Genomic DNA, 26328 nt, shown 5'->3' on the forward strand with positions numbered 1-26328 from the left:
CTGCGGCGAGGCCTTGATTGGAGGATCTTAGTTGGCGGTTGGGTGTATAGAAGGATAGTCGAGAGTTGAGGCATTCGGGTCCTAGTTTGTAGAGGGGCTTGTGTGCGTGGTTGAGGAGACGGAATGTTATTCTCTTGTTGACGGGAAGCCAGTGGAGGTCTTTCAGGTGGCCGGTAATATGTTCTTGGCGAGGGATGTCCAAAATGAGTCTCGCCGATGCGTTTTGGATGCGTTGGAGTTTTTTCTGTAGTTTGGCTGTAATTCTGGCATAGAGGGTGTTTCCGTAGTCTAGTCGACTCGTAACCAGTGCGTGGGTGACAGTCTTTCTTGACTCGATGGGGACCCAATGGAAGATTTTTTTGAGCATACGAAGTACGTTGAAGCAGGAGGATGAGACGGCGTTGACTTGTCTGGTCATCGAGAGGAAGGAGTCTAGGATGAAGCCTAGATTGCGTGCGTGGTCCGTGGGTATGGGTGCAGAGCCCAGGTCCGAAGGCCACCATGAGTCGTCCCAGGCAGAGGGGGATGATCCTAGGATGAGCACTTCAGTTTTGTCTGAGTTAAGTTTTAGGCGGCTGTTTTTCATCCATATGGCTACTTCTTTCATGCCTTCGTGAAGATTGGTTTTGGCGGTGTTGGGGTCTTTGGTGAGGGAAAGGATCAGCTGGGTGTCGTCAGCATAGGAGATGATGTTGAGGTTGTGTTGGCGCGCGATGGAGGCGAGTGGACTCATGTAGACGTTGAAGAGGGTGGGACTAAGTGATGATCCTTGTGGTACACCGCAGATGACTTCGGTGGCCTCTGATTTGAATGGGGGAAGGCGTACTCTCTGGGTTCTTCCGGCGAGGAACGAGATGATCCAGTCCAAGGCTTTACCTTTTATGCCAATGTTGCTGAGGCGTTGTATGAGGGTGTTGTGACAGACAGTGTCGAAGGCGGCGGAGAGGTCGAGTAGAATGAGGGCCACTGTTTCTCCGTTGTCCAGTAGTGTTCGGATGTCGTCTGTTGCTGCGATGAGGGCGGTTTCGGTGCTGTGTTTGGCTCGAAAGCCGGATTTTGATGGGTCGAGGGAGTTGTTGGATTCCAGGAAGGTGGCGAGTTGGCTATTGACGGCTTTTTCAATGACTTTGGCCGGGAATGGGAGGAGGGATATGGGGCGGTAGTTTTTAAGTTCAGAGGGGTCTGCTGTGGGTTTCTTCAGGAGGGTGCTGACTTCGGCATGTTTCCAACTTTCTGGGAAGGTAGCAGAGTTGAAGGAATGGTTGATGACATCCCGGAGATGGGGTGCGATGATGGAGTCTGCTTTGTTGTAGATGTGGTGGGGACATGGGTCGGTTGGCGAGCCAGAGTGAATGGAATTCATTAGGCGGATGGTGTCTTCAGTGGTGATTGGGTTCCAGGCGTTGAGGTGGTTGGAGGGCGGTTTAGGTTCTGAGGGCGGTGGAGAGGATTGTTCGTTGGAATTGTTTTCGAAGCGGTTATGTATGTCGGCAATTTTGTTGTAGAAGAAGGAGGATAATGAGTCGCAGAGGTCTTGGGAGGGAGTGAGGTCGTTTGAGGCTGCGGTGGGGTTGGTGAATTCCTGAACGATGTTGAAAAGTTCCTTGCTGTTATGGGCGTTGTTGTCGAGTCGATTCTTGAATGCTGATTTCTTGGTGGATCGAATCAGCTGGTGGTGTTTGCGGGTGGCTGACTTGAGGGTGGTCATGTTGTCGGAGGTTGGGTTTCTTCTCCATGTTTTCTCGAGAGTACGGCATAGCTTCTTGGATTTCTTGAGGTCATCGTTGAACCAGGGGGCCTTTTTGTCTTGTTTGGTGTGATGGTTTTTCAAGGGTGCTAGTTCGTCAGCGCTGTGAGTGATCCATTGTTTGAATTTGATGGCAGCTTGGTTTGGGTCCAAAGAGAGGGCGGGTGGATTCTGGTTGAGCGATGTGAGGAGTTGGTCGGTGGTGATTTTGTTCCATTTTCTCCGGGGGATAGGTTGTGGGGGGTTATGGGTCGAGGTTGATTTGTGGCTGAAGTGAACACAACAGTGGTCCGTCCAATGGAGAGCTGTGGTATGATCGAAGGAGATGTGTTTGCTGGAGGTGAAGATTGGGTCGAGCGTATGTCCAGCTACATGGGTGGGGGTGTCAACAAGTTGTTTGAGGCCGAGATTGGCCAGGTTGTCCAAAAGGGTGGTGGTGGTGGTGTTGTTTTTCTTTTCCAGGTGGAAGTTGAGGTCTCCTAGTAGAATGTAGTTCTCGGAGGCGAGGGCATGTGGACTGATGAAGTCAGTGATGTCTTCGCTGAATTGTTTACGGGTTCCTGGTGGTCTGTAGATGAGGGTGCCTCTAAGTGTGGTTCTGGGGTCGGTGTGGATCTGGAAGTGGAGGTGTTCAGCGGTTGTAAGGTTATCGTCGGAGCTGGTCGTGATTTTGATGGTGTTCTTATGGACGATGGCGATGCCTCCTCCTGTTTGGACGGTGCGGTCTTTCCGGATGATCTTGTAAAATTCAGGGATGGCAATGGCGATGTCGGGTGTTGATGATGCGTTCATCCATGTTTCAGTAAGGAAGGCGACATCCGGTGATGTAGTGTCGAGTAGATCCCAGAGTTCAGTGGCGTGTCTGTGGACCGAGCGGGTGTTCAGCAGGATGCACTTCAGGTGGTTAGAGTCGGAGTTGTGTTTGGGGTTAGTGGATGTGGTATGGGTCTTATCGCTGGTAAATTCGCAGGAGCGACAGGCGAAGGGGCCGTGGGTACGTCCCGGGGCAGCTACGTAGCATTGTGGTGTGTGTCCGGGGTTAAGGGCGAGGAGAGTTGCGGCGTCATACGAGAGGCGAGTGGGCTGGGTAAGGCGGGGACCAGGCGCTGGGCGCGGTCCAGGCGCGGACGGGCGTAGACGGGCTTACCTTTGGCGCACATGGGGCGCGACCGCTGCGCGTGAACGCTGCGCGAAAATGCATCTGTCATATGCGGATAGTGGAGGGGGAGGGGCGAGGGAGGGTCAGCTGGGAGGCGGGAGCGGGGGTGGAGACTCGGGTAGGGAGCCACAACAACAACAATGCAAACAAAATGGTCGCAGGCCAGAAGCCAAACAGGATTAGGGCGCAAACGGTAACAACGCGGTACAAGTGGCAATGGTACCGGCACAACCAGACAGCAATCAGCAATACACTCGGCGCAGCACTGCTCAAAAGTCTATCAAGGCGTTTTTTCACTTATTGAGCTACGAACAAAATGCGCATCGGTATTAATTTATTATTTGGTTATCTCGCGCTACAATGTACTTGCGGTACTTCTTACAGGCAGTGGCAAAGGCGAAGGCAGCAGACAGTGTAGGAGTCGGGTAGAGCGGGGAGCAGCGTGAGGGAGCGACCGCTTCTGTAAAGTACAGGAAGTTGAGGAGTTTCATGCTGAAATGTTTAAGGTTGAATGTGGTTTTTAAAGCCAAGGATGTCCCTGGGGAGAATAATGACATTGCTCTGTCTCATTCACAGTGGCAGCGGTTCCAGAGACTGGCACCTGGAGCGGATCAGTGCAAGACCAGACTGCCAGCCGGTGTCTGGGCCTTGGGGGAGTGAGGGTGTTAGCCCTGGTGGAGAAATCTGTACCAGACTCAACGAAGCAGACCTACAGGCTGGCATGGGCGGAGTTTGGGTTATTTATGAGATGGCGACAAGATGCGGCATGTAGAGATCGTTCAGTGGTGGAGCAAGGGGTGTTGCAGTATTACATTGCATTGACAAGGGGTTGTCGTCCGCGACCATTGCGGGGAAGTTGGCGGGGCTGTCCTTTTATAGTAGCTTGTTTTTTGGTTTTGACCCTACGAAAGATGTGGTCATAGGGAGGGTTCTCAGGGGTTGGGGTAGGGAGCACAGGTGGGAGGGGATTTGAGGGAAGCCGTCACAATTTATTTGTTGGTCAAGTTGGTTGAGGTTTTACCGTTGTGTTATGACAGTTTTGAGGTTCGTATTTTCCGTTTGTGCATGGTATGGATGTTTTTCGGAGCGTTCAGGGTCTCTGAGCCGCTGGGGACGAGGGCCTGCAGCGACGGGGGGGGGGGGGTGCCTGGTGGCTGAGTGGAGGGCATTTCTGGGTTCCTCGGGGGCTACATTTGGTGAGATCTTTTGTCATGCGTCTGGGGCTAGAATCACGGCTGCACAATTGTTGGCGGTCTTGCGCATGGCTTTGAACAGGTTGGGGTTGAACCAGGCAGGCTTTGGGACGCATTCTTTCCGCATTGGGGCGGCGACGGCAGCTGCACGGTTGGTTGGTCATGGGACAGGATCCGGCGGATTGGTAGGTGGAAGTCTCGGTGTTGTGAGCGTTATGTCCGGAAGTAGGGTCTTGGTCTGGGTTCTGGGGGTGAAGGTGGGAATGGGGGGGGTTTGGGGGAAACTGTTTCAGGATGTTTACTAATTTTTTTCTTCTCATATGTTGCTTGGGTGGCCTGGGGGCCAAGACGGTCACATGGATTGTGGGGCATTCATTTGTACACTGGGCCTCCAAATAAGCAAAGCAACAGGTGTACGGCCGTAACCTGAGACTCAGAGGACAATAACATGAGGTGCACTGGTGGGGGAAAGGAGGAATGCGATGGGGGCACTATTGCCCTGGCTCGTGAAGATGGTCCTTCAGAGAGGATGCCCCGATCTTTTGATTATCCATTTGGGGGAGAACGACTTGATTCAGCTGTAGGGTTTGGTGCTCTTACAGCTGATGCAAAGAGACTTGGAAGTAATGAAGCAAAGATTGTCTGGGACTTGTATTGCATGGACTGAATGTATACCTAGGCGGATTTGGAAAGGGGCACTTAAACATGGGGCAGTTGAGAAGGCTCAAAGGAAATTGAACAGGGCAATGAGGGTTTTTTGCAAAGAGAAAGGCATTAAGGTGATAGTGCACCCTGGACTACGACTGGGAGAACAACTACTCTTTAGGGATGACTGTGTGCATCTTTTGACAATGGGGAACGCCTATTTCATGATGGAGATGAGAGATATGGTCAGCAAGTTGTGGAACGAGGCGATATGGTGTCACAGGAATGCTTGAGGGAATGGGGGCGAAAGATGCACAATAGTGCCCCGGGGGGGCAGGTAACCACCCTAAAGGGGGGGTCCCTGGTTGGCGGTATTTGGGAGTCACTAGCGGGCGCACCCACCTCTCTTGAGGGGGAAGAGTGAATGATGGGGGGAGACTGTAGGAGGCATGAGAGTAATGCCAGGATGCTAAGAGATCTGAAGAGAGGGATGAAGAGATGGATGAAGAATGGAATGGGTCATGGAATGGAAGGGGAGTCCGGAGTGTATGAAGGTTGAGTGGATGTTGGGGTGATTTTTGTTGTTGATTATTGTGTATTTGGTTGTTGTTTATGTTTGTGCAGCCTGGTCCTAATAAATGGCCTTTAACGCTTTAAACATCAGTGTGGCCCGATTATTGCGCAATGCAGGGCCCCGGGGGAAGTGAAAGACGCAGTCTAGTCTTCCCCCGGGGTCGTTCGCGCGGGTAGGGTTAGGGTGTGGTGGTGGGGGGGGGGGGGGGGGGGGTGGTATAAGAATGCAGGAGGAAGGTGACTTCCTCTTCCTGCATTCTGGCATCGTCAGGTGGGGTAGTTAATTAAGGCCTACCACCCACCCTACAGTTATTAGGGTTCAGGGGTAGGGTTGGCAAAGCGTGCCAGTTTAGGACGAGCTGCAGGGTTAGCGGTACTTGGGAGGGGTGGGGGAGTCACTAGCGGACGCACCCACCTCTCGTGAGGGGGGGGGGGGGGGAGAGTGAATGATGCAATGGTAAATCTTAAGTAAACCTAACATTTTACAAACTGAACATAACTACACACCCCAGAAAAATCTTAATTAAAATACAGTAAGGGAATAAGGCACTCGTATAACCTAGCATTGCATTAATCTCAGAAAGAGATTACTATATTATTTTGTAAAGTACTCTTGTGTATTAAAATACTATTGCTTTTAAAGTTTTTAAAACCTATTCAGTAAAAATCCACAATACTCTTCAAATTAAAAAGTTGGTATCAAATTTAAGAAAGCAACAAATACATACATGCTTCGATCAATGTTTCACCTGTACCTGATGGTACAATAAAACAGCCCATAGTCATTCAGAAGACATCCTTACATTTTAGCTTAATGTTAATTTTTTATCTACTTAAAGCGATAGTGCCTTCTACCACATATATATTTGCACAATGGTAATGGAACACCCATTACTCGCTTAAATCTGAGTACCTCCCTTCCCCGGTATATCCACCATCCCTAGATTTAAGTGGATGATGTGGCATCCATCCAATCAAGAAAGGGGGAGGGGGGGCTCCCACAAATAGTGGCTGCGCAACGTAAAGTGAAAGACTTGCTACAATGCCTGCTAGGGAACGAATAGATAATAACCCAGATAATGAAGCCTCTTACTGGGTGACACAGCATTTGTGCATTTTGTACCTGAAGTTGCCCTGAAAGTGGCAGATTCCAGGGCATATGAGCCACTTTCATTGTGAAATATATGCTGTGTTGGCAGTGAGCACTCAGGGGCCAATTATGAGGTCAGTCGGAAAACTAGTAGGAAGCTTTCCAACGGTGGTCGGAGGCATTCCAACCGACACGGTCTGTGTGCGGTCTGACCGCCAAATTATGATGTCAGCAGTAGGAGCATAAACCGGCTGGTCATTCCAACACAGTTCCAACCCGCTCTCCGAGTCTTCTGGCCAGTCGGACCTACACCGTAATCCCCTATGGACGGCGTCCCGCCATCAGGATAACGAGCTCTGTTTCTGACAGCCCTTCCGTGCCGGCCTTTCTGACACGGAAAGGCTGTCAGAAAGCAACTTTGAGTTAAGCACAGGTAAGCCTACTCGTTTGCCTTTTCCACAAACAGATTTTCCCTTTTAAACTTTAGGAATCGACTTTTAACCCCTCAGTTTCACGTTCTGTAGCTTTAATGTTTGAAAGAAAAAGTGTTAAAATTAATAGCACTTGTTTACTGCATTCAGAGGTTTGTAACATCAAGTACATTCCAGTTTGTGTGACCGATAACTGGAACATATTTAAAATGCCCCAAATTTAGTGAAATTTGCCTGGACATATGATGCACAAGCATTGCAATAGGTCTCGCATTTGCGTAAGTTTGAGCTATTGGCATTGTAAATGACAATGCCTTATTTATCTATTTTGAAAGCTTGCACACGGTGCGTAACCACGTACTCTGCATTTATAGTTGCTGCTTACGAAAAGCAAGCCTGGCAGTAACTGCGCCTCTTTTACCACAAGCCATGATTTTCGTAAGCAAGGACTATAAGTACAAAGTGCGTGTGTAATGTTAATGTTTATAAAATTTATTGAACACAAAAAATATGTTCCTGAAGGAATCATTCAAAATTGGCTTCAAAGTTATATAATTGTCACAATATTGAACATGAATTGTATAATATTCAAGAGGAATACAGTATATCACTTCTTTTATTCAGTCATATTCATCTCAAATCATCAGAATATGTATATACATCAAATTATTATCCACTGTTGGCAACAAAAATGTACTATTTTCGCAATTTTTGATCTTAATTTTCATTTCAAGAGTACTTGTATATAGAATTTTGACTCTATGCACATTGTTTTGCAATAGGTCCATGGCGCAACACATGTCCTGATGATGGTCTCGATTAATTGTATTCAATGAGACCGAAACGTCGACGCAACGACACTTTATTGTAAATAGTATCATCATGGATTGCACTATAATTTTGTATATATTTCTTTTGCAAAACTATTGTATATATGGGAGATATGTGAATACTATCCATATGTGATACAAAAGTGTCTTACGGTACTACATAATTTGAAAAATTGCGAAAGTAGTACATTTTTGTTGCCAACAGTGGATAATCATTTGATGTATATACATATTCTGATGATTTGAGATGAATATGACTGAATAAAAGAAAAGTGATGTATAATATTCAAGAGGAATACAGTATAATTCATGTTCACTATTGTGACAATTATATAACTTTGAAGCCAATTTTGAATGATTCCTTCAGGAACATATTTTTTGTGTTAATGAATATACCCAGTTCCTTGGGAAGATTGGGTTGCCCTATTTAACTTTAATATAAAATTTATTGAGCGCACGAATACCTGGAGGTGTCTTGGCGTTAGGGCTACGGTTAGCAAAGAAGGATCATCTAGTTCTAAAGTATCCACGTTTTTATCTCTTTTCTAAAGAAGATGAGTGAACTTGCGCTTCTGAGCTCGATTGGAAGCATGTCCCATAGTTTTGCAAAGCCAAACGAGAGGCTTTGGTCTCCCCAATCGGAGGTCTGGATCCTCAGAGCTTTCATAAGTCTGGCACCTGTGGAACGTAGTGGTCTGGCCAGTTCATACAAGGAAAATAGATTTCTAAGAAATCATGGTCTTGTGTTGCTCAGTGCCTTGTATGCTAGACATAACGACTTAAATTTAATTTGTTGCGCCACCGGGAGCCAGTGGAGTCTTTGAATTTCCTTGGCTACTGATTCGTGCTTAGGGACATTCAGAAGAAGTCTAGTGGCTGTATTTTGCGCCGTCTGGAGATTTTTTTGGTATAGTTTCTGCATATTCAGATAGAGTCCATTACATTAGTCCAGTTTTGACTGTATTAGTGTGGTTCTAGAGTCAGTGGGGATATAAGGTAGGATCTTCTTGAGTTACTTAATCAGAAAGTGGGAGGCAGACACAATGGCATTGATCTGGTGAGATAAGGTTAATTTATTATCAAACAACACCCCAGTTTTTTGCCTTCTGGGCTGGTTTTGGCAGTTCACCCATCTCCGCCAGCCACCAGAGGTAGTCCCATCTGGCATCGCTTGCAGGTTTTCAAAACACATAAATAAAAGGCATTGCCATTTACAATGCCAATAGCAAAATGCAAATGCGAGACCCACTGAATTGCAAATGCTTGTTTTATATACTTCCTGCTCCAGGATTATTGTCTTTTATCTTGAACAGTGAAAAAAAGTGACAAGCCAGACATGTTGTGACTCATTCATAGATGGATATGTAATTCCACTGGGGTGCAGTAGCATTGTGAAGTGTGGAGGTTTAGAGGAGGTTCTTGGGGAACCTATAGGTGGGTCCTCTCCATAAATCATACATTTGCTGGTATTGCTTTACATCTTCCAAACAAACATACTCCCATTAAGAGCAAGAACATGTACATTTCAGGGTGAGAATGGAGGATGAAACCACATCCACATGGAATGGAGGTGTGGTAGAAGTAGTTTCTCAGCAGGGAAAAATATTTCCCAGTATAAGAAATGGAAAGCTAAAAATATGCAATTGCACATGTGTCAATGTTACGCATGTGGACATTTTGTACATATTCTTTGTGAATCTTAATATATTTTCAAAAATATATAACAAATGTAGAAGCAAACCCATGAGAAAACAATATCTTAAGCTGGCACTTTTGTGAATAAGGCCCCCAAAACATTCACCGAGATCCCCTTATATCTGACAAAGTTAAAAGAACAAAAGATTTAGCACTTGTACAGCTCATACATACCCGACGCAAATCCTTCTGCAATGCTTCTACAAACGGATTTTCATTGTTTTCAAGCATCTGAAAAATTGCTTCTAATTGAGCAATTCGAAACTCCAAAGTCCTGGTTTTCCCAGATGCAAGCGCACCCCGGGACTTTCGAAGGGCTTCTTCACAAATCAAAGAGGTGGAGGGTTTCCGAGGCTCAACCACTGTCCTGCATAAGTGAAAAGAGGTTTTATTCAGAGCTGAAGTTACATCGCAGTTATAAAACCATCCATGTTAATCCACATTTAAAATATCACAATGAGGAATAATTACAAAAAATACACTTAAGGGGCTTAATCGAAAAAAAACTTACTTTTTTTTAAAAACAAACACATTATTATATATCACAAGATTTGCAGTCATGAGCCAAAGGGGTAATTATTTGCCCTAATGCAATTCAAATTAAATTAAGTCAAAAGAATTGTGGAGGGGGGGCGTGGTTTGACGATGATGAAGATGGCAGCTGGTTGACCCCGCCCCGCAATCCGAGGAATGCGACTCTTTCGACTGGTGGAAGCTCTCTGACACCTGCTCCGACCCCAGGACTTTCTGGCTGAACCATTCCTGCATCTAACAATGCCTTTTGCTAAGCGCAGTAAGATCGCATTTTCGCGCTTTGTGTTATGAACTTGCTGCGCGTTCCGTGACTGGATTGCAGCCGCCATTCTGTTTTTGTTTCACTCCGTTTTATTCATGGCACCGGCTCCTCACAAACAGTAATTTCATGAAGGACAAAACATGCAAGGATGTACTACAAGTCTGCTACTATGCATCCTCTGAGCATAGTCTTCCTCTAATGTCGAGTGGTTCTTGTATTTAACAGATAAACTGCCTGAATTTCACTGAAACAGCTAACACTGTCACATTAAGATTGCTAATTCTCAGCTGGTTGTACTACTTCATTGAAACAGCTAATATTACCACATACAACTTACGGAATTTCAGCTGGTTGCATTATTTGTTTTGCGTGCATTTCTCTGCATTTCTTCACACAAACTACACTTTGTTGTTGGAGTATACATATCTATGGGGAGAATCAAATCTGGTTGAGGCACTGCTTCCTCTTCTACCTCTACTCTACAGCCATAGTCTATTGTGGTGCCTACCTCTAACCCCTTTTCAGTACTACAAAGTGAAATGGATGACTCCACACCAATCACTACACCCCATCCTGCAGAGTCTTCATTTACGTTTACACCTACTTCTAGTTCTCTTTCGCCTATATTAAAAGACAAAAACGCGTCCAAACCAACTTCTTCGTCTGTGCTGTCCTCCACTAAAATTTTTAAAAACTCCTTCGCCAACCACATCTACTCCACCAACTTCCTTGGAGTCTCTTCTAGATGAAATACGAGCTTTCAAGCCATATATGGAGGAGAGAAGCACTAGTCTACAAGACCTAGAGGATAAATGGTCTACTTGAAAGCAAGATTAATTCAGAGAAGTGTCAGGTCGAATCTTTACAAGCTTCTTCACAGCAGATTATTCCTCTGAAAGCAGAAATCCTCCAACTCCAGAAACAAGGGAAAATCTTGAAAATCATAGTAGACACAATAATCTACGAATCTATGGCTTAGCTGAAGGATTGGAAGGTTCCATTCCTATATCTTTCTTCCACAGGTACTGGAATCTCCTTCATTGAATATACAAAGAGCGCACAGACTTGGCCATACTACACATACTTCATCAACTTAACGTAAACCAAGGGGCGTAATACTCAACTTCCTAGATTATACTGACTTGTTGAAAGTTTTGCAGGCAGTCAAATTTAAATGTGACACTTCCTGGCAAGGCTCCCAGTTATTTTTCTCACAAGACTACGCCAAACTCACAGCAGACAAATGGAAAGGTTTTCTAGTAATAAGACCAGCACTAAGTGATTTAAATGCCAGATTTGGTTTAATCCATTCTTGCCTCTTTAAAGTGACTTATAATAATAAAACCACCACCGACGAAGATCCAGCTTTACTTGAACGTTTTCATGACAGCTGTACAGAAGAATCTATGGAATTCACAAGATCGTCTTCTACTTGATAATACCACCTTTTTCCTATGACAACTGTAATTTTACACTGTTTCCATTTGCTTTTCATGACATAACTTAACTAACTTTTTCCCTATTTTTCTCTTTTCCAGGTGTCGGTCTCCCCTGTTTCCACCCTCCACTGTATAGTCTCGTCGGGAACATTTCCCTCCTCATGTTTTCCCACAGAGTTGTTTCGCTGGCTGTTTTGTCTTCTCTTTGTGGCCTCAACACCCTCCATTCATGTTTGAGCCTTTGGTATGTTTCATTGTTCTTTATATCTATTTTTTCACACTCCTTCTTTCCTTCCTTTTCTCCCTTATCTATACTGCTCTCCTTTCATTACATTTTCTTTTTATTACACATCTTATCTCTATTTGAGTACTTTGTTGTTGGTTATTCTGTTTATTGCAGATTTTTAACTATGTTCATGTTTGCTGTAAATTTTTGTGCAACTCTCTCTCTCCGTATTGTTTCCTGGAATGTCAAAGGTTTAGGTACACCTATCAAAAAGGCAGAGGGTTCTTACCCATTTAGCTAACCTCAAGGCAAATATTATTTTCTTGCAAGAGTCCCATTTGGTTACTTCAGAAGTTTTAAAACTTAAACGTCAATGGGTGAGGAATTTCTTTTCCTCTCCCGGTACAAGCAAAAGAAATGGGACATTGATTCTTTGTCACAAGAAACTTAAAATTTCTCTTCTATCTGAGGACTCGGACGAAGAAGGGCGTTGGTTAATTGTTCACCTTAGAGATAAGAATATAACGATTTCTTTGTTTAATGTGTATGCTTCTACTAAGCCTGACAATGAATTTTGGCCTCACATATCCACTCTTTAGATGTCTGTTCCTACACTTTATGTTACTTTCGGTGGTGATTGCGACTTAGTTTTCGACCCATACATAGATCGTTCCTGCAAGGGTCCCTTTATCCCCTCTCCAATACACCAACATTTCAACACCCTAATTTCCCATTGGTCTCTTGTTGATTCTTGGAGATTCTGTAACCCACAACTTCGTGAATACACTTTTTTTCTCATATTTCCCAATCACGCATAGACTACTTATTTGTTTCTAACTCATTAACACAACACATAATACAAGCAGACATTCACTCTACTTGAGCATGGTCCGCAATCAATATAATCTTAGATTTAGAATTACCTGTTAATGTGACCAACAAAAGGTGGTGATTTAATACCTCTTTACTAATTGATCAGACTTTTACTTCCTCTTTCGAGACCTTTATTACGGATTTCTTCAATCGTAATATAGCCTCGGTTTCATCTTTCATGGATGCTTTTAAGGCTTCAGCCAGAGATTTTATTATCTCTTATGTCGCTAAAAAGAAAAAAGAAAACTCCCAAAAGGCTTTTGAAATTCTCAAAAATATTAAGCGGTTAGAAACACTCTATACTGCTACTAATTCTAAAGCCGATCTTAATAATCTTATTGCAGAAAAATTTAAATATAACAAACTATCTACAGAAAATGCCAGCTCCTATCTTCTTAGAGGTAGTGCTCGCTATTATGGTGGCCAGAATAAAGCTGGCAAACTTCTTGCCTCATATCTTAGGTCAGGAAAGACCGTACAAATATTGACTATGTTCTAATCTCCGGTTCATCTACTGCGACTAAAAATGTAGCTATTTTAGAGGAGTTCAGAATATTATATCTTTCTTTATACCCCAGATGTCTTCCCAGACTCTAAGGTACAGAATTTTCTTGCTTCAATACAAAAACATTTTCCCACCGATATGGACTTTTCACCTTTGGAAAAAGACATTTCTGTTATGGATATTTCCCACGCTTTAAAACTCATGAAAACAGGGAAGGCACCTGGTCTAGACGGGTGCCCCATAGAATTGAATTCCCAATTTTCCAAAATCGCTTCTACCGCATCTCTACTCTCTCTTTTGCATATTTCATTTTCTCCAATACCTCTAATGGTGCTTTTCAAGACACTCTTATTTGCTTAATCCCTAAAGAAGAGAGAAGTCTTCAATTTTGTAAAAACTAAAGACTAATATCTTTAGTTAATTCAGATTATAAAATATTTGCCAAAATACTCACACTTCGATTAGAGTCATTTTTACCATCTATGTACAGAACAATCTGGCTTCATTAAAGGTAGATCCATCTCTGATAATACTAGGACTTTCTTTAACATAGTTACATAAATCAAACAAATATTCTCATTCACTTGAAACTCTCTCTCTCGATGCTGAGGAAGCTTTTGATCGCATGGATTGGTCTTTTATTTTTCAAACACTCTCCTGATTTGGCTGTGGACCTAAATTTATTTCTTATATTTCTCTATTATATACATCACCCAAAGCTTTTTTGTTAACAGTTCTATTTCCAACTCTTTCAATTTGCAAAGAGGTGTTGCCAAGGGTGGCCCCTTTTCCCACTCCTTTTCATTCTTGCATTGGAACCTTTTCTTGCTAAAATTAAACAAAAAACAAATATTCATGGTTTCCAAAATGGTAAAACTCATATTAAAATGAGTGTCTTCGCGGATGATATCTTGTTATATCGATCAAAGCCAGAAAACTCTCTTCTAGCCTTCACTGCAGAAGTTACTGCCTTTTCTTCACTTTATGGTTATAAATTAAATCCAGATACATACGACAAGACATTATTTCCACTAAATTTGCATGGAACTCCCAAAATATTAAATATTTAGGTCTTTGGTTTACTCCTTCCATAAAGCATACTTCATCACCGAATATGACTCAAGTTCTTACCATGCCATCTAATTCTGTTTCTAAATGGCATCCTCTATATTTATCCTGGTGGGGCAGACTTGACACTATCAAAATGATGCTTGGTCCTTTTATTCTCTATACTATTTATGCTATACCACTTACAATTCAATCATAAAAATGTTCAAAAAATGTACTGTATTTTATCGGTCTTTTTGTGGAAGAAAAAAAACAAACGTATGTCCCTTGTTATGTTTATACATAAGTCGCACGGTGGTGTTAATTTCCCTGATTTTCAGGTCTATCATAATGCCTTTCTTCTTCAACAACTCTCCAAACGTTTGAATCAGTCAACTTCAGATACATCTCCACTATGGAAAGATATCGAGCTCTTTTTCCTTTCTCAATCCAAGAAACTCTTACGTTCACTCACAAGACACAAATTTCATCTGCGCCTATACATAAAACTTCTCATAAGCTATTTCAAACTATACTTATTTCACACTTCTCTGACAATGACCACTTTCTAAACTCTTCGATTTGGCATAATCGCGCCCTCTAACAATTAACAACAAACCTATATTCTGGAAGACTTGGCGAGTCAAAGGTCTGCTTTGAGTTCACCATCTTTACTCAAATGATACCTTTCTTACCTTTCCTGAAGCACAATCACTCTATGGCCTTCCAAAATCATATTCTTTTAAATTTAAGGCATCGATTCAATCAGTATTTTTTTTTGTCTGCACAATTTAAGATCACAGCCCCTTAATATCTCAACATAATATCCTTCCCATATTAAGTGCCAATCAAGTGCTTCATCTATCTACAAATTCCTCACCAAACTCCCAGAACACAGAAATAAAACCAATATTGAACTACAGTGGGAACGAGACTTTCACACTTCATGGTCCACTACCTTTTGGGATAAATTATGGCTAAAAGTTCGTAAGACCTCAAGATTGACTAGTACAACGCAAACACTTTTCTTTTATACAACAGACTCATGTTTGTTCCAGCGTCTTTGCATACGTTTAAACATACTTTGTTGGTCATCTAATGCTTTAAATGCAGATTTCTTTCATATGCTGTTTTCATGTCCCACCCACCAATTCTGGTTGAAAGTTTGGTATCAAATCAATACAATCTTTCACACTCCTATTTCCTTTCCTCCTATGAACATTTTCTTAGGCACACTCTCCTAACATTGGCAAATCATCACATGTAATACAGACATTGTAGATTTATTAATTGCAATTGCATTCCAACAAAATCACAAAAAATTGGAAACAATCCACACAACTTTCTTTTCAAGCTTGGTGGTATTGTGTTTGTTATAACCATCGACTTGATCATGCATACATTTGCCCTCTATCCCTACTCATCAAAAAGAGAACATATATGGTCCCCCATAACTACTTACTTAGATGCTTCCGCTCAAACATTCACCCAAAACCACCCACTGTTGGAAGAAGTCCCCAAACCTCCATGAACGAATAGTCTACTACACATTGTATTTTTATCTTTCTTTTCTACACCTATTTTACAGACATTACTTTTTAATATGCTCATATTTCTTTATATTGTTATTAAGCTATCCTTCAATATATATATATATAATATATATATATATATATATATATATATATATATATAGTTATATTAGTATTATATTATTTCCCTTTGACTTTCCCTCTGTTAATAGCTTGTTCACTTTTCACACATGCAACTGTTTGGATTTTTCTGACTGTTTATTAAGTCATTAACTCATTTATTGTTAAGCGCATTGTAGTTTTTATTAATTATGTATGTATTTCTTCAAAATAAACTTTCTTTTGAACTAAAAATAAAAGAATTGTGGATGTATTATCGAAATAGTGAAACGTAAGAAAACACATTTATGCAGATTACACATACTTATGTACTCAAATATGTGATTAAAATTCATCTTTAATAAGAAAAAATTTTAAACAAATGTTATCAGTCACTTCACCCAACTGGTATATACAAGAAACACAAACTTTCAATTACACCACACCTCTTCCTATTCTGAGTCTAGCATTTGGTTCGGTTTGTAAACCACCCGGTGATCAGGTACTTTGTTTACGTTCCAAGATGATGGTTCAAGTAGGTGGATTTAAAATGTAATTCGTTCATATAAGGGTCTGACTGCATCTCCAGTATGAGCTGGAAGAAGTCACCCTCATATAGATAGGTCGCACCATTTACATGTACAAACAAAAGAACTGCTTTAGTTAATTAAGTAAGAGTCCTTTGCCATTTCCTTGAATATGGAAGGCAGCAGCCATCAATCAGTGTGTGCGAGGGATCCGGGGCGAGAGAGAGAGGCATAGCAGGGAACTGATGAAGAGAAAGCGATCACAAGGACAATGTTTAGGAAGGCAGGGAAACGAAGAGATGGGGAGAGCGAGCATGGGGGGGATCAGTGTAGGCAGGCAGGGGTGGAAAGCGAAGAGAGGAGAGTGATGGGCCTGCAAAAGAGAGTGGTTATTAAGGAGGTTGAAGCGGTGCTCAATTTCAGCCGGTGGTTGGGGGTGGGACTCACCAGCACTCATTTTTGGGCACTGGCACTTATTTTAACTAATCACACTTTAAACCAGAGCAAAAGAGATAAATGCACATAAGGAGGTAAGGGGGAGGAAAAACCATGACAAAGGGAAAAAGCAGGGATAAAAAATTAAAAAAAAGAATATACAAGAGTGATATAAAGGGGCATAAGGTGTCTGGTGGTGGATGAAAGACGTACGGTTGAATCAACTGTACACAGCCTTGGTATTCAGCAAGTTACATTTAATTGCACCAGGATCAGGCTTTTGAAGAAAACCTTTAGGCCCCAGCACTTATTCTTTTAAAATTAACCTCTGGATTGAAGGGAGAATGATCTAGGATTGAGGTTCTGTCAAAGAGAGGGGTGAAAAGAAATGAGGGGGTGTGAGATATGGCATACATGCTTCAGGAGAAGTGGGAGGGGTGACAGTATGACAGTAAGGCGAGTGGGGAGCGATGAGGCAGGAAATGAGAAGAATTCTGATCAACAGTTATCACGGGGGGGAGACAAGGTGAGTGAATTTCATACCATCGTAATCGACCCCATAGTAGCAAGAGGAATGCAGGAAGCAGTGTTTAAAGCCAGACCCAAGAAACATCCCTCAGAGTAGAGTAAATGCCCACGCTATGCATATTTTAAAGAATTTGTTACAATAGGTCTCACAGGCTGTACAGATAGACCTAAAAACAATTAAATTAGGCTGTGCTTGTTGCACAATACCCTACGCTTGGCAAGAGTTGCTTCTTTCTACGTGGTTTCAAATGTGGTCCTTTAGAATGATTCCATAGCCGGAGAATGATTGAAGAAATCTCATAAAAACATCACAAAGACCAGTATGTGATGGAGCTTAAAACATTATTTTAAACAGCAAAATAATGTTTGTTAATCCCACTCAACAGATACATTCTTACTTGGGGAAAAAATTGGAAAGAAAACATCGTACGCCTAAAGGTCCATGGCTCCGCAATTTAGGCAAAAGGAGTGCGTATGTGAAAGCATCCAAAATGACTGGTCAACAGACAAACATCAAAGCCAGGAGTCCTAGGAAAAAAAAAACTGGAATCCTCAAGGAAACTCGCCTGAAACCTCATACCTGTGATTAATGTGCATGGCCAAGAAACATATCTTTATTAACAGCAGATCTATTTATTTATTTTATTTTATTTTATTCGACTTATATAGCGCATTATAACCCAGGGGTCCCTAAGCGCTTGACAGGTAAGCACAGCATAGTTCCTAAGAAACCGTTCTGAAAGTTATAGCCCATCCCAGGCTTTCTGGAAGAGAACAGTTTTTAACTTCTTCCGAAAAGTCATCAGATTGGATTCCTTCCGCAGATCTACTGGTAGATTATTCCAGGCTGCTGGGAGGGTGTTGGAGATGGCGCGACCACCCACTGTGGCCAGTCTAAATCGTGGTTGGGTCAGGAGAGTTGCTTCAGAAGATCTTAGCGACCTACCCGGTTTGTATGGAATCAGGCGGGTCTTAATGTAACTTGGCGCCTTTCCATAGAGCGATTTGTGAGCAACACAAAGCCCCTTAAAGAGCACCCTCTGCCTTACTGGCAGCCAGTGTAAAGCGCGCAGAAGTGGGGACGCATGCGAACTCCTTGGCTTCTTAAAAATGAGCCTGGCAGCATCATTCATTACCACTTGAAGTTTGTCCAGAAGTTTTTGAGGCAAGCCTAAATAAAGCGAATTGCCGTAGTCCAACCTTGAAAATATCATTGCGGACACAGCCCGCCTCAAGGTGGAAAAGGACAGGAGTGGCGCGATTTTCCTAAGTTGCCGAAGAAGACCGACATGTTCCCACCACCATGGTGACTTGCTTCTGCATGGATAGTTTGTCATCCACCTGAATGCCTAGACTTTTTAGGACCGTTGCAGGTTCTGGGGGCGACCCTAGTTCTCTTGGCCAGAACCCGTCGTGCCAAGGATTGCCCGCAATGGTGATTGGTAGGACCTCCGTCTTATCGGGGTTGATTTTTAAGGAGTTCTGAGACATCCAATTAGCTGTATTCTTGAGAATGTTTTGCAGCCTTGCTGACGACCCAGGAGCATCATCCAATTGGATAATAATTTGGGTGTCGTCGGCGTAATTATACACCTGACAATCCAGTTGATTGAGGAGTGCAATCAATGGTTGAAGGTATATATTGAATAGAAGGGGCGACAAGGCCGACCCCTGCGGCACTCCGCAAGAAATTGGGGTAGGGGTAGAGAGCAGCTCTCCCAGCTGCACTCTTTGCGTTCTCCCTTGTAGGAAAGAAGCAAACCAGGCATAGGCTGTGCCCTGAATGCCGGAATCCCTCAACCGCGACAGAAGTTGTTTATAACACACGGTGTCAAACGCCGCGGAGAGGTCTAACAACACCAGGGCACCAGGCATCTTCCCATCAGCCCTATTCCTAAGCTCATCCATGATAGACAGCATGACCAGCTCCGTGCCGTGATTCGCACGGAAGCCCGATTGGTTTGGTTCCAACAAACCATTCCTTTCCAGATGGTCGGACAGGTCAGACAGAACATGCTGCTCAAGGACTTTGGCGAGGAAAGGAATCTGGGAGATAGGCCTGAAATTTTTCAGGCATTTTACGTCTGCCCCTGTTTTTTTTAACAGAGGAATCAGTCGTGCCTCCTTAAGAGCTGACGGAACCTTGCCTAATGCTAGGGATGAATTCAGGAGGGCCAAGAATTCCTCTTCTATTCCTGGCATGGCCAGCTTAAATATTTCAGGAGGGCATGGGTCAGCCTGCGAGCCAGACTTAACTCGCCCTAGAAGCAATGCCAGTCTATCCTTCGCAATCAAGGGTAGAGTATCCAGAGGTCTGTCCACCTGCTTCCTGGCCAAGGTGGTCTGTATGGAGCAGGCATGCACAGGAGTGCGAGCAATTTCAGAGATGATGTCAGTGATTTTGTTGGTAAAAAAATCCTGAAATCTTTGACAGTCCTCAAGAGTAAATTCCGGCCTCTGCTCTTTTATCTTTCTGAGTTCATTTAGAACTCTAAAGATTTCTTTTTGTGGATCTTTGGCCGTGGTGATCCTTTCCTCGTAGAACTCGGCCTTCCTGGCTATTATTGCCCGTTTGTACGTTGCTAATTCTAGCAAATACAGCCTTCGCGTATTAGTGTCATAGGCTTTACGCCAAGCTCTCTCCGCCTTACGTAGAAACCTCTTCTTCTCCCTGAGGGAGTCGTTATACCAAGGGGATCCAGCACCTCTGTTTACTAAATTGACCCTACGTGCTGGCGCCACATGATCGATCGCCCTACGGAGTCTTTCATCCAAATTACTACAGAGAGTATCCGGGTTAGTCGTCAGAGGATGCTGGGGTGGATTCGCTAGGAGCTGTGCTACCACTTTGTCTCCCTTGATGTTCTTCCATTTCCTCACCACCCTCTGTCCTTCCACCGGTTTCGCTCTCTGTAGAATCATCCGGATAGCCCCCTTCACCAAATAGTGATCCGACCAGACACACGGCAACGTGATCGTCGAACCCCGTGCCGGAAGTGACGTCCACACAAGACTCAGCGTGTGCCCTTTCACATGTGTCGGCCCCTTCACTTGTTGGGCTAGCCCCATTGACGATAAAGCCTCATCAATCTGGCTGGCCTGGCCTTCTTTCGGGGTTACTTCCCAGTGATAGTTAAAATCACCCAGTATAGCCATATTATCATACCTTGAGCGCAGATCCTGCACTGATTTCAAAAACGGGTCTGAGAACTCCGGCAAGGCCCATGGGGGGGCGATACACCACCAAGACTAACAAGCAATCAATCCCTATCCTCAGTTTAACGCCCAACACCTCTGCTCCTCCCAAATTTTCTGCCAGGATTGTTTCTCCTCGCATACGATCAGCGAACAAGAGTGCCACCCCTCCACCTCTCTTCACCCCAACTCTATTACAATATAGAGCCGAGAAGTTTGCCGGTAAAGCGGCCACAAGATCCGGCAGCGAGGAATCCTCCAGCCACGTCTCCGTAACTCCTAACACATCAAAATCCCCATCCTCCAGTAGGGAAACACACCTCCATAGTGTTTCTGGAGGGAACGGGTATTTAGCAGCCCGTAGTGCAAGACCTCGGCTTTAGGTGCATGGAGCCTTCCGGGCCCTTTCTCCGGAGTTCTCCACAACCCCTCCTGTTGAAGTAGGGCCACACTCCCTTCCGCAAGAGACGTATTAATCAGATTAATTTCCAGTAGCTCACCTCTGTCGTAGATGATACGCGAGCCAGGGGTCCTGGCCCCGGGCCCCGTCTGGTCACGGATGGGCACAGATGGGCTCGCCTCCGGCGCGCCCACGGCGCACGTACGCTGCGCGCTTGCATTTGGTAGGTTTAAATGGCCTCCTGTAAGCCTATCGCGTCGGACAGCAGCTGGCCTGCTAACAAAGATGTCCGCGGCAGCCGGCACTACCTCACCCAAGATGTCCCCTCGCACACAGAAGCAGCTAAAGTGCCGCTGTAACAGCGGTGGAATTCTCCTATTAACGTGCAAGCAATGTCCTATGAAAGCCCCGTTTTCCCCCACATAGGCACGACGAAATTAAGGCAACTAGAGAACCAAGAAATTAAAAATGGGCAAATATAAAATACAGCGCGATCAGGTTGCGCAGCTCGAATATTAAATTGGGCAGTTATAGAGTCTAAAATAAAAGCGCGACCAGGTTGCGCAGATCCATCAATTTAAACAGCAACTTTAAAATATGCAATTGTCCTTAAGCACAGCAGCGCTTACCTTTCAGCACTACACCAAGCATTACCAATAGAGAGTACCATTTTTTTTAAAGGGATTGCTTCAGCAACAAATAAATAATACGTACTACATGTTCATGGACAACAGAAAAAATAATGCTCACTGTCTGCAAAGCTGTGCTGACACTGCACATGGCTGTATGTAGTAGAAGAAAATGTGAAGGATACAACAATACAATGGATGAAGAGGGCTGAACGAAAGCCTATAAAAATAAGTTAATCATATATAATTTCAGTAAAATCAAAGGTCACGGCTAATACCAGACATAAAAAGAGCTGCTTTACTTTCTGTAGCATCCATTTTTCAGATACTTTTGTGAACTCTTGCTCACTGGCTAATTTAAAATAGTTGAATTGATTGCACTGTTCCCTCGAGAACAGTGTCTCCCCAGAGCATTTTTTTTTTGTCAAGTTCAATAAAATATTTCAAAACACTTGAGCAAAGTTCAATTTGTCTTTTTAATTTGATCTTTGTTCCTTTGGTATCATGATAATTCTCATGTTTAGGTAACTTTTAGCTCATTTGGCCCAATGCATTTCGGGCTGTAGCCCTTCCTCAGGGGCCATGTGCACTCCTGTAAGGTAATCAAGCACAGTTTCAAAAATAACAACTCATTGTCATGTTTTGTTGTACAACTTATTCATAAATCAACCTTTGTGAGCATGCAGGGAGAGAGAGATCACATTGTAATTGTTGCTACTTAAGAATAAAAACAACTGAAGCAAAACGTGATCATAAATTCATAGTTACATTGTGAATCGTGCTATTTTAGAAGAATGAAACGTGATCGTGACTGTATTACATGCTGGGAGTTCAGGGTGTGTATAAATACTGTCAGTACTTTGGTACAATCGTGTGGATGTGGTAACCAAGTGACATGAGTGCTCTCTGAAATTGTTCAAACCTGTGACTGATGTTCCGATCACGGAAATTGCCGCGTGTGTAAACAAGCCTAAAAACATAAGGTGAGGAATTCAATCAACAAAAGCGCTCGATGGTTAGCGAATTATGCTGTAAAACTTACTAAAAATGTTGCTTTACGAAGTTGCGAGGCTTACCAAAATAATCTGATCAGCGCGTTCTGTGTCCTTCCGTTCAACGACGTTGAACACTTTCAGAGATTCCGCGTTCTAAATGGTAGCGATGAGTCACGTGACTCCTACTCTGAAACAGAGTATATAATTGGCTCGTGTGGCTTTGTGCGGGGAGATACCTAGTTCAAGGTATCCGATAGGTAAACGCTTGGTCACGTGTGTAAACACGGAAAAAACCCGCGACTAAAGATCGATTCTGTGCGAGAGGTGGTGACGATTGTGTTATGCACTGGTAAAATGTGTACTACTGACAAATATGGATGAGCACATGAATTTTAACCCAGATGTTGGCATGACATAACTGTACAGTCAAAATGAATTCAATTGAATTAAATAAAGCATTCTGATATAATTGAGGATATTTGGTACATTCTTTCAATAGTTAATAGGATAGTTCAAAAGTCCTAGATAGTCTATAGGTGACAGCTGAATTCCAAGCGTTCGTTGAGCCCTCTAGGGGCGGTAGATGATAGTCTATGTATCCAATAGAGTTCTCTTCTTAGAAGGTATTGATCATTATCTCTTCCTGGTAATACTGGTACAATTTCCAAGATGCAAAACTTGAGTTGACTGGGATTGTGTTGATGGTCATTGAAGTGTACTGCTACTGTAGATTTTGTTGATTTGAGTCTAATGTTGCTGCGATGTTCAGTTAGACGAATTTTTATTTTTCTAGATGTTTTGCCCACATAGGGGAGGCCACATGGGCATTTCAACATGTAGACCAAATTGGTACTGTCACAAGTACCGTTCACTTTTAGTTTGATTTTGATCCCACTCGATGGGTGGTTTATTTCATTGCCTTTGATGATGGAATTACAATTCCCGCAAATTATGACAAGCTAGTGTACCTTTGTATGATTTTGGAGACTCAGTGGATTTGGGTTTCAACAATTCCTTTAAGTTTCTAGTCCTTTCATATGCGAATCTGGGGTTTGAGGTGAAAATGCCCTTGAAATCCTCTTCGAGGGCCAGTAACTGCCAATGTTTTAAGATGACTCTTTTGATGCTGTGACTTCTTGTTGAGTATTTGGAAATGAACACCGATCTCTGCCCTTCCCTTGTGGTGGATGATGTTAGTAGTTGTTGTCTGTTCATCGATGCTATTCTGTTTACTGCTAGTTCCAGTGTGGCTTCTGGGTATCCCCGATCTTTGAACTTTTTGATCATGTGTTCTTTTTGTTCTTCATACAAGTTTTGAGAGGAAGCTATGCGTTTGACACGTAATAATTGTGAAAATGGAAGGTGTTTTTTCAATGACTGTTGGTGAAAACTGATGGTGTAAAAGATTGTTTTTGTCGGTAGGTTTCTGGAATACTGTGGTATGTATTGTGTCTTGTTCTTTGATAATCAGTACATCCAAAAAGGACAGTTGTTTGTCGTTAACGTTGTGTGTAAATTGTATCCGGTCATTGATGTTGTTAAGTTCTTGAATGGCTGACATCAGTTGATTGGTTTGTCCTTTCCACAATAAAAAGATGTCATCAATGTACCTTTCGTGCAGTATAAGATTGTCTTTCCATGAGGGTTTGGATAGAATGTACTCAGTTTCAAAATAATGCATGAAGATATTTGCATATGCCGGTGCGGCACAATTTCCCATGGAAGTTCCGTTGCACTGAGCATAAAATTCATTTTTCCACTGAAAGTAACTGTGAAATAATGTGAAATGCATTAATTCCATAATTAGTACTTTTAAATCTTCATCCAAATCGCTGTTGAGTAAGATGTTCTCCAGTGCTGTTAATCCCAAATCATGGGGAATTGAGGTGTATAGTGACTTGACATCTATACTGGTTAAGATCATCTCGGTTGTGAATGAGGTCTTGTGTTCTTCCAAAATATTCAAGAAATGGTTGGTGTCCTTTATGTAACTGGGAATTCGTTGTACTAGTGGTTGTAAATGTTTATCAATGAATTTTCCAACGGGCTCATGGATAGAATTGATTGTAGAAACGATTGGACGGAATGGTGGAGTTGTTGGGTGTTTGTGTATTTTAGGAATCATGTAGATATACGGTATGGATGGATTATGTTTGATCAGATATTGTTTTTCTTTGTTTCCGATGGCTCCTGTGTCAATTGCTTTTTGGATGATTGTCGTTTAAACTTTCTTGTATTCGTTGGTAGGGTCTCCACTCAGTTTCATATATGTGTTTGTATCATTGACATTTCTGTCATAAAAATCCGTGTCCATGATAATAAGGGCGCCGCCCTTATCAGCTTGTCGTATTGTTATGTTTTTGTTTTCTGCCAGATTTTGTATGGCTTGCCTCTCTTTCTGTGTGATGTTAGTTTTTTTGGATCTGGGAGCTTTGAAAACTTTTATAATATCTTGGTTGACCACTTTTTCGAAGGCGTCAAGTACCTTGTGACTTACCGGTGGTATGAATCTACTTGGGTTCCTGAGTCCCATAAGTTTATCTGGTTCTGTATTTGTTAAAGGTCTTTCTACAACATTGGAAAAAAAGTGTCTCAAGCGTAAGTTCCTCAAGAATTTATATACACAAATTTGAATTTCAAGTAAGTTAGAATGATAGGTCGGGACAAAAGATGTGCCCTTTTGCAAGGTTTGTAATTGGAATTTACTGATGTTATGACTCGAAATGTAGATAACTAAGTCCTGTGACTCCTGGTGTTTTGTGCAATACTTTCCACTGGTTGCTCTCTTCCTGATCCGGCTTCTCCCCCTCTGGGTTCTTTTGGGCGTCCATGACCTCTCTCTAAAAAAGAAGAAGAAGTTGTGGCGGTTGAAGGAGAGGTTGTTTGTTGTCCACTAGAGTCTGATGTTTGAATTTCTTCTCTTGATCTTTGAATGTTTCTTGAAGTTGCAAAGGTTCTTCTGTTTGTTTGAGAATCATCAGATGCTGTTTCGTCTGATGATTTGTATTGTGGTTTTTGTTGACGTCTACGGGCATATATATCTGCCCAGTTGTATACTTCTCCAGTGCGATAGTCAGTAGAATCCCTTTTAAATTTTCTGACTTTTCGGTCATTTATCTCCTTAGTGTAAACATCCAATTGTTTGTTGATGTCTGTAATCACCTGATCCCATTCTTCCTTGGATAACATGGTGTTTAATTCATCCTTGAGTGCTGCCGTTTCCTTGTTTAAATCTTCAATGAGTTTTGCTAATTCTTCAATAATTAATAAAATAAGGTCAAGAGAACACTTAAGTATTGCGAACCATTTCTCTGTAAACCGTGCGTTGTTTTTACACAACGTGGATTTTAGGGATATCCGTAGGCCTTGTGGAATTCGCTGTACCTTGTGGTCTCTGGGGAGACACTGTTCTCGAGGGAACAGTGCAATCAATTCAGTTGTTTTCAACCCTGGTACAGGGGGCTCAACCCCACGGGCACCACCCACCTATATATACCCTCGAGTAAAAACCCAACAAAAAGGAGTGCGTGTCCCAAAATACCGTTTTTGGCCAGGAATTAATTTAAAATAGTCCCATATGCATTCCACGTGAAGCAGAAGGACACACCCAAAGAGCCTATAGTGTAGTTCCTATATCCCCGATAGGCTCTGCGCATTGGAATAATATACACTATAGTTTTGACATAGGACTGAGGTCAGTATGTTCGATCAAGTACATTAAACTTAATTACTTGTGTGT

The 26328-nt window shown here is 42.8% G+C and overlaps 1 protein-coding gene across 2 annotated transcripts in view; it reads right to left on the reverse strand.

Annotated features, from left to right (window-relative positions):
• LOC144792385 (aldehyde dehydrogenase family 3 member B1-like) overlaps window positions 1-26328 on the reverse strand; it is a 277000-nt gene that overhangs the window by 197681 nt on the left and 52991 nt on the right. For both annotated transcript variants that reach the window (XM_078667363.1, XM_078667364.1), the window contains exon 2: window positions 9538-9730. In XM_078667363.1, the coding sequence (XP_078523489.1) occupies window positions 9538-9730 (193 nt within the window). The remainder of the gene's footprint in view (window positions 1-9537; window positions 9731-26328) is intronic.

Source organism: Lissotriton helveticus, chromosome 11, assembly GCF_964261635.1.
Source record: "Lissotriton helveticus chromosome 11, aLisHel1.1, whole genome shotgun sequence".
Taxonomy (NCBI): Eukaryota; Metazoa; Chordata; class Amphibia; order Caudata; family Salamandridae; genus Lissotriton; species Lissotriton helveticus.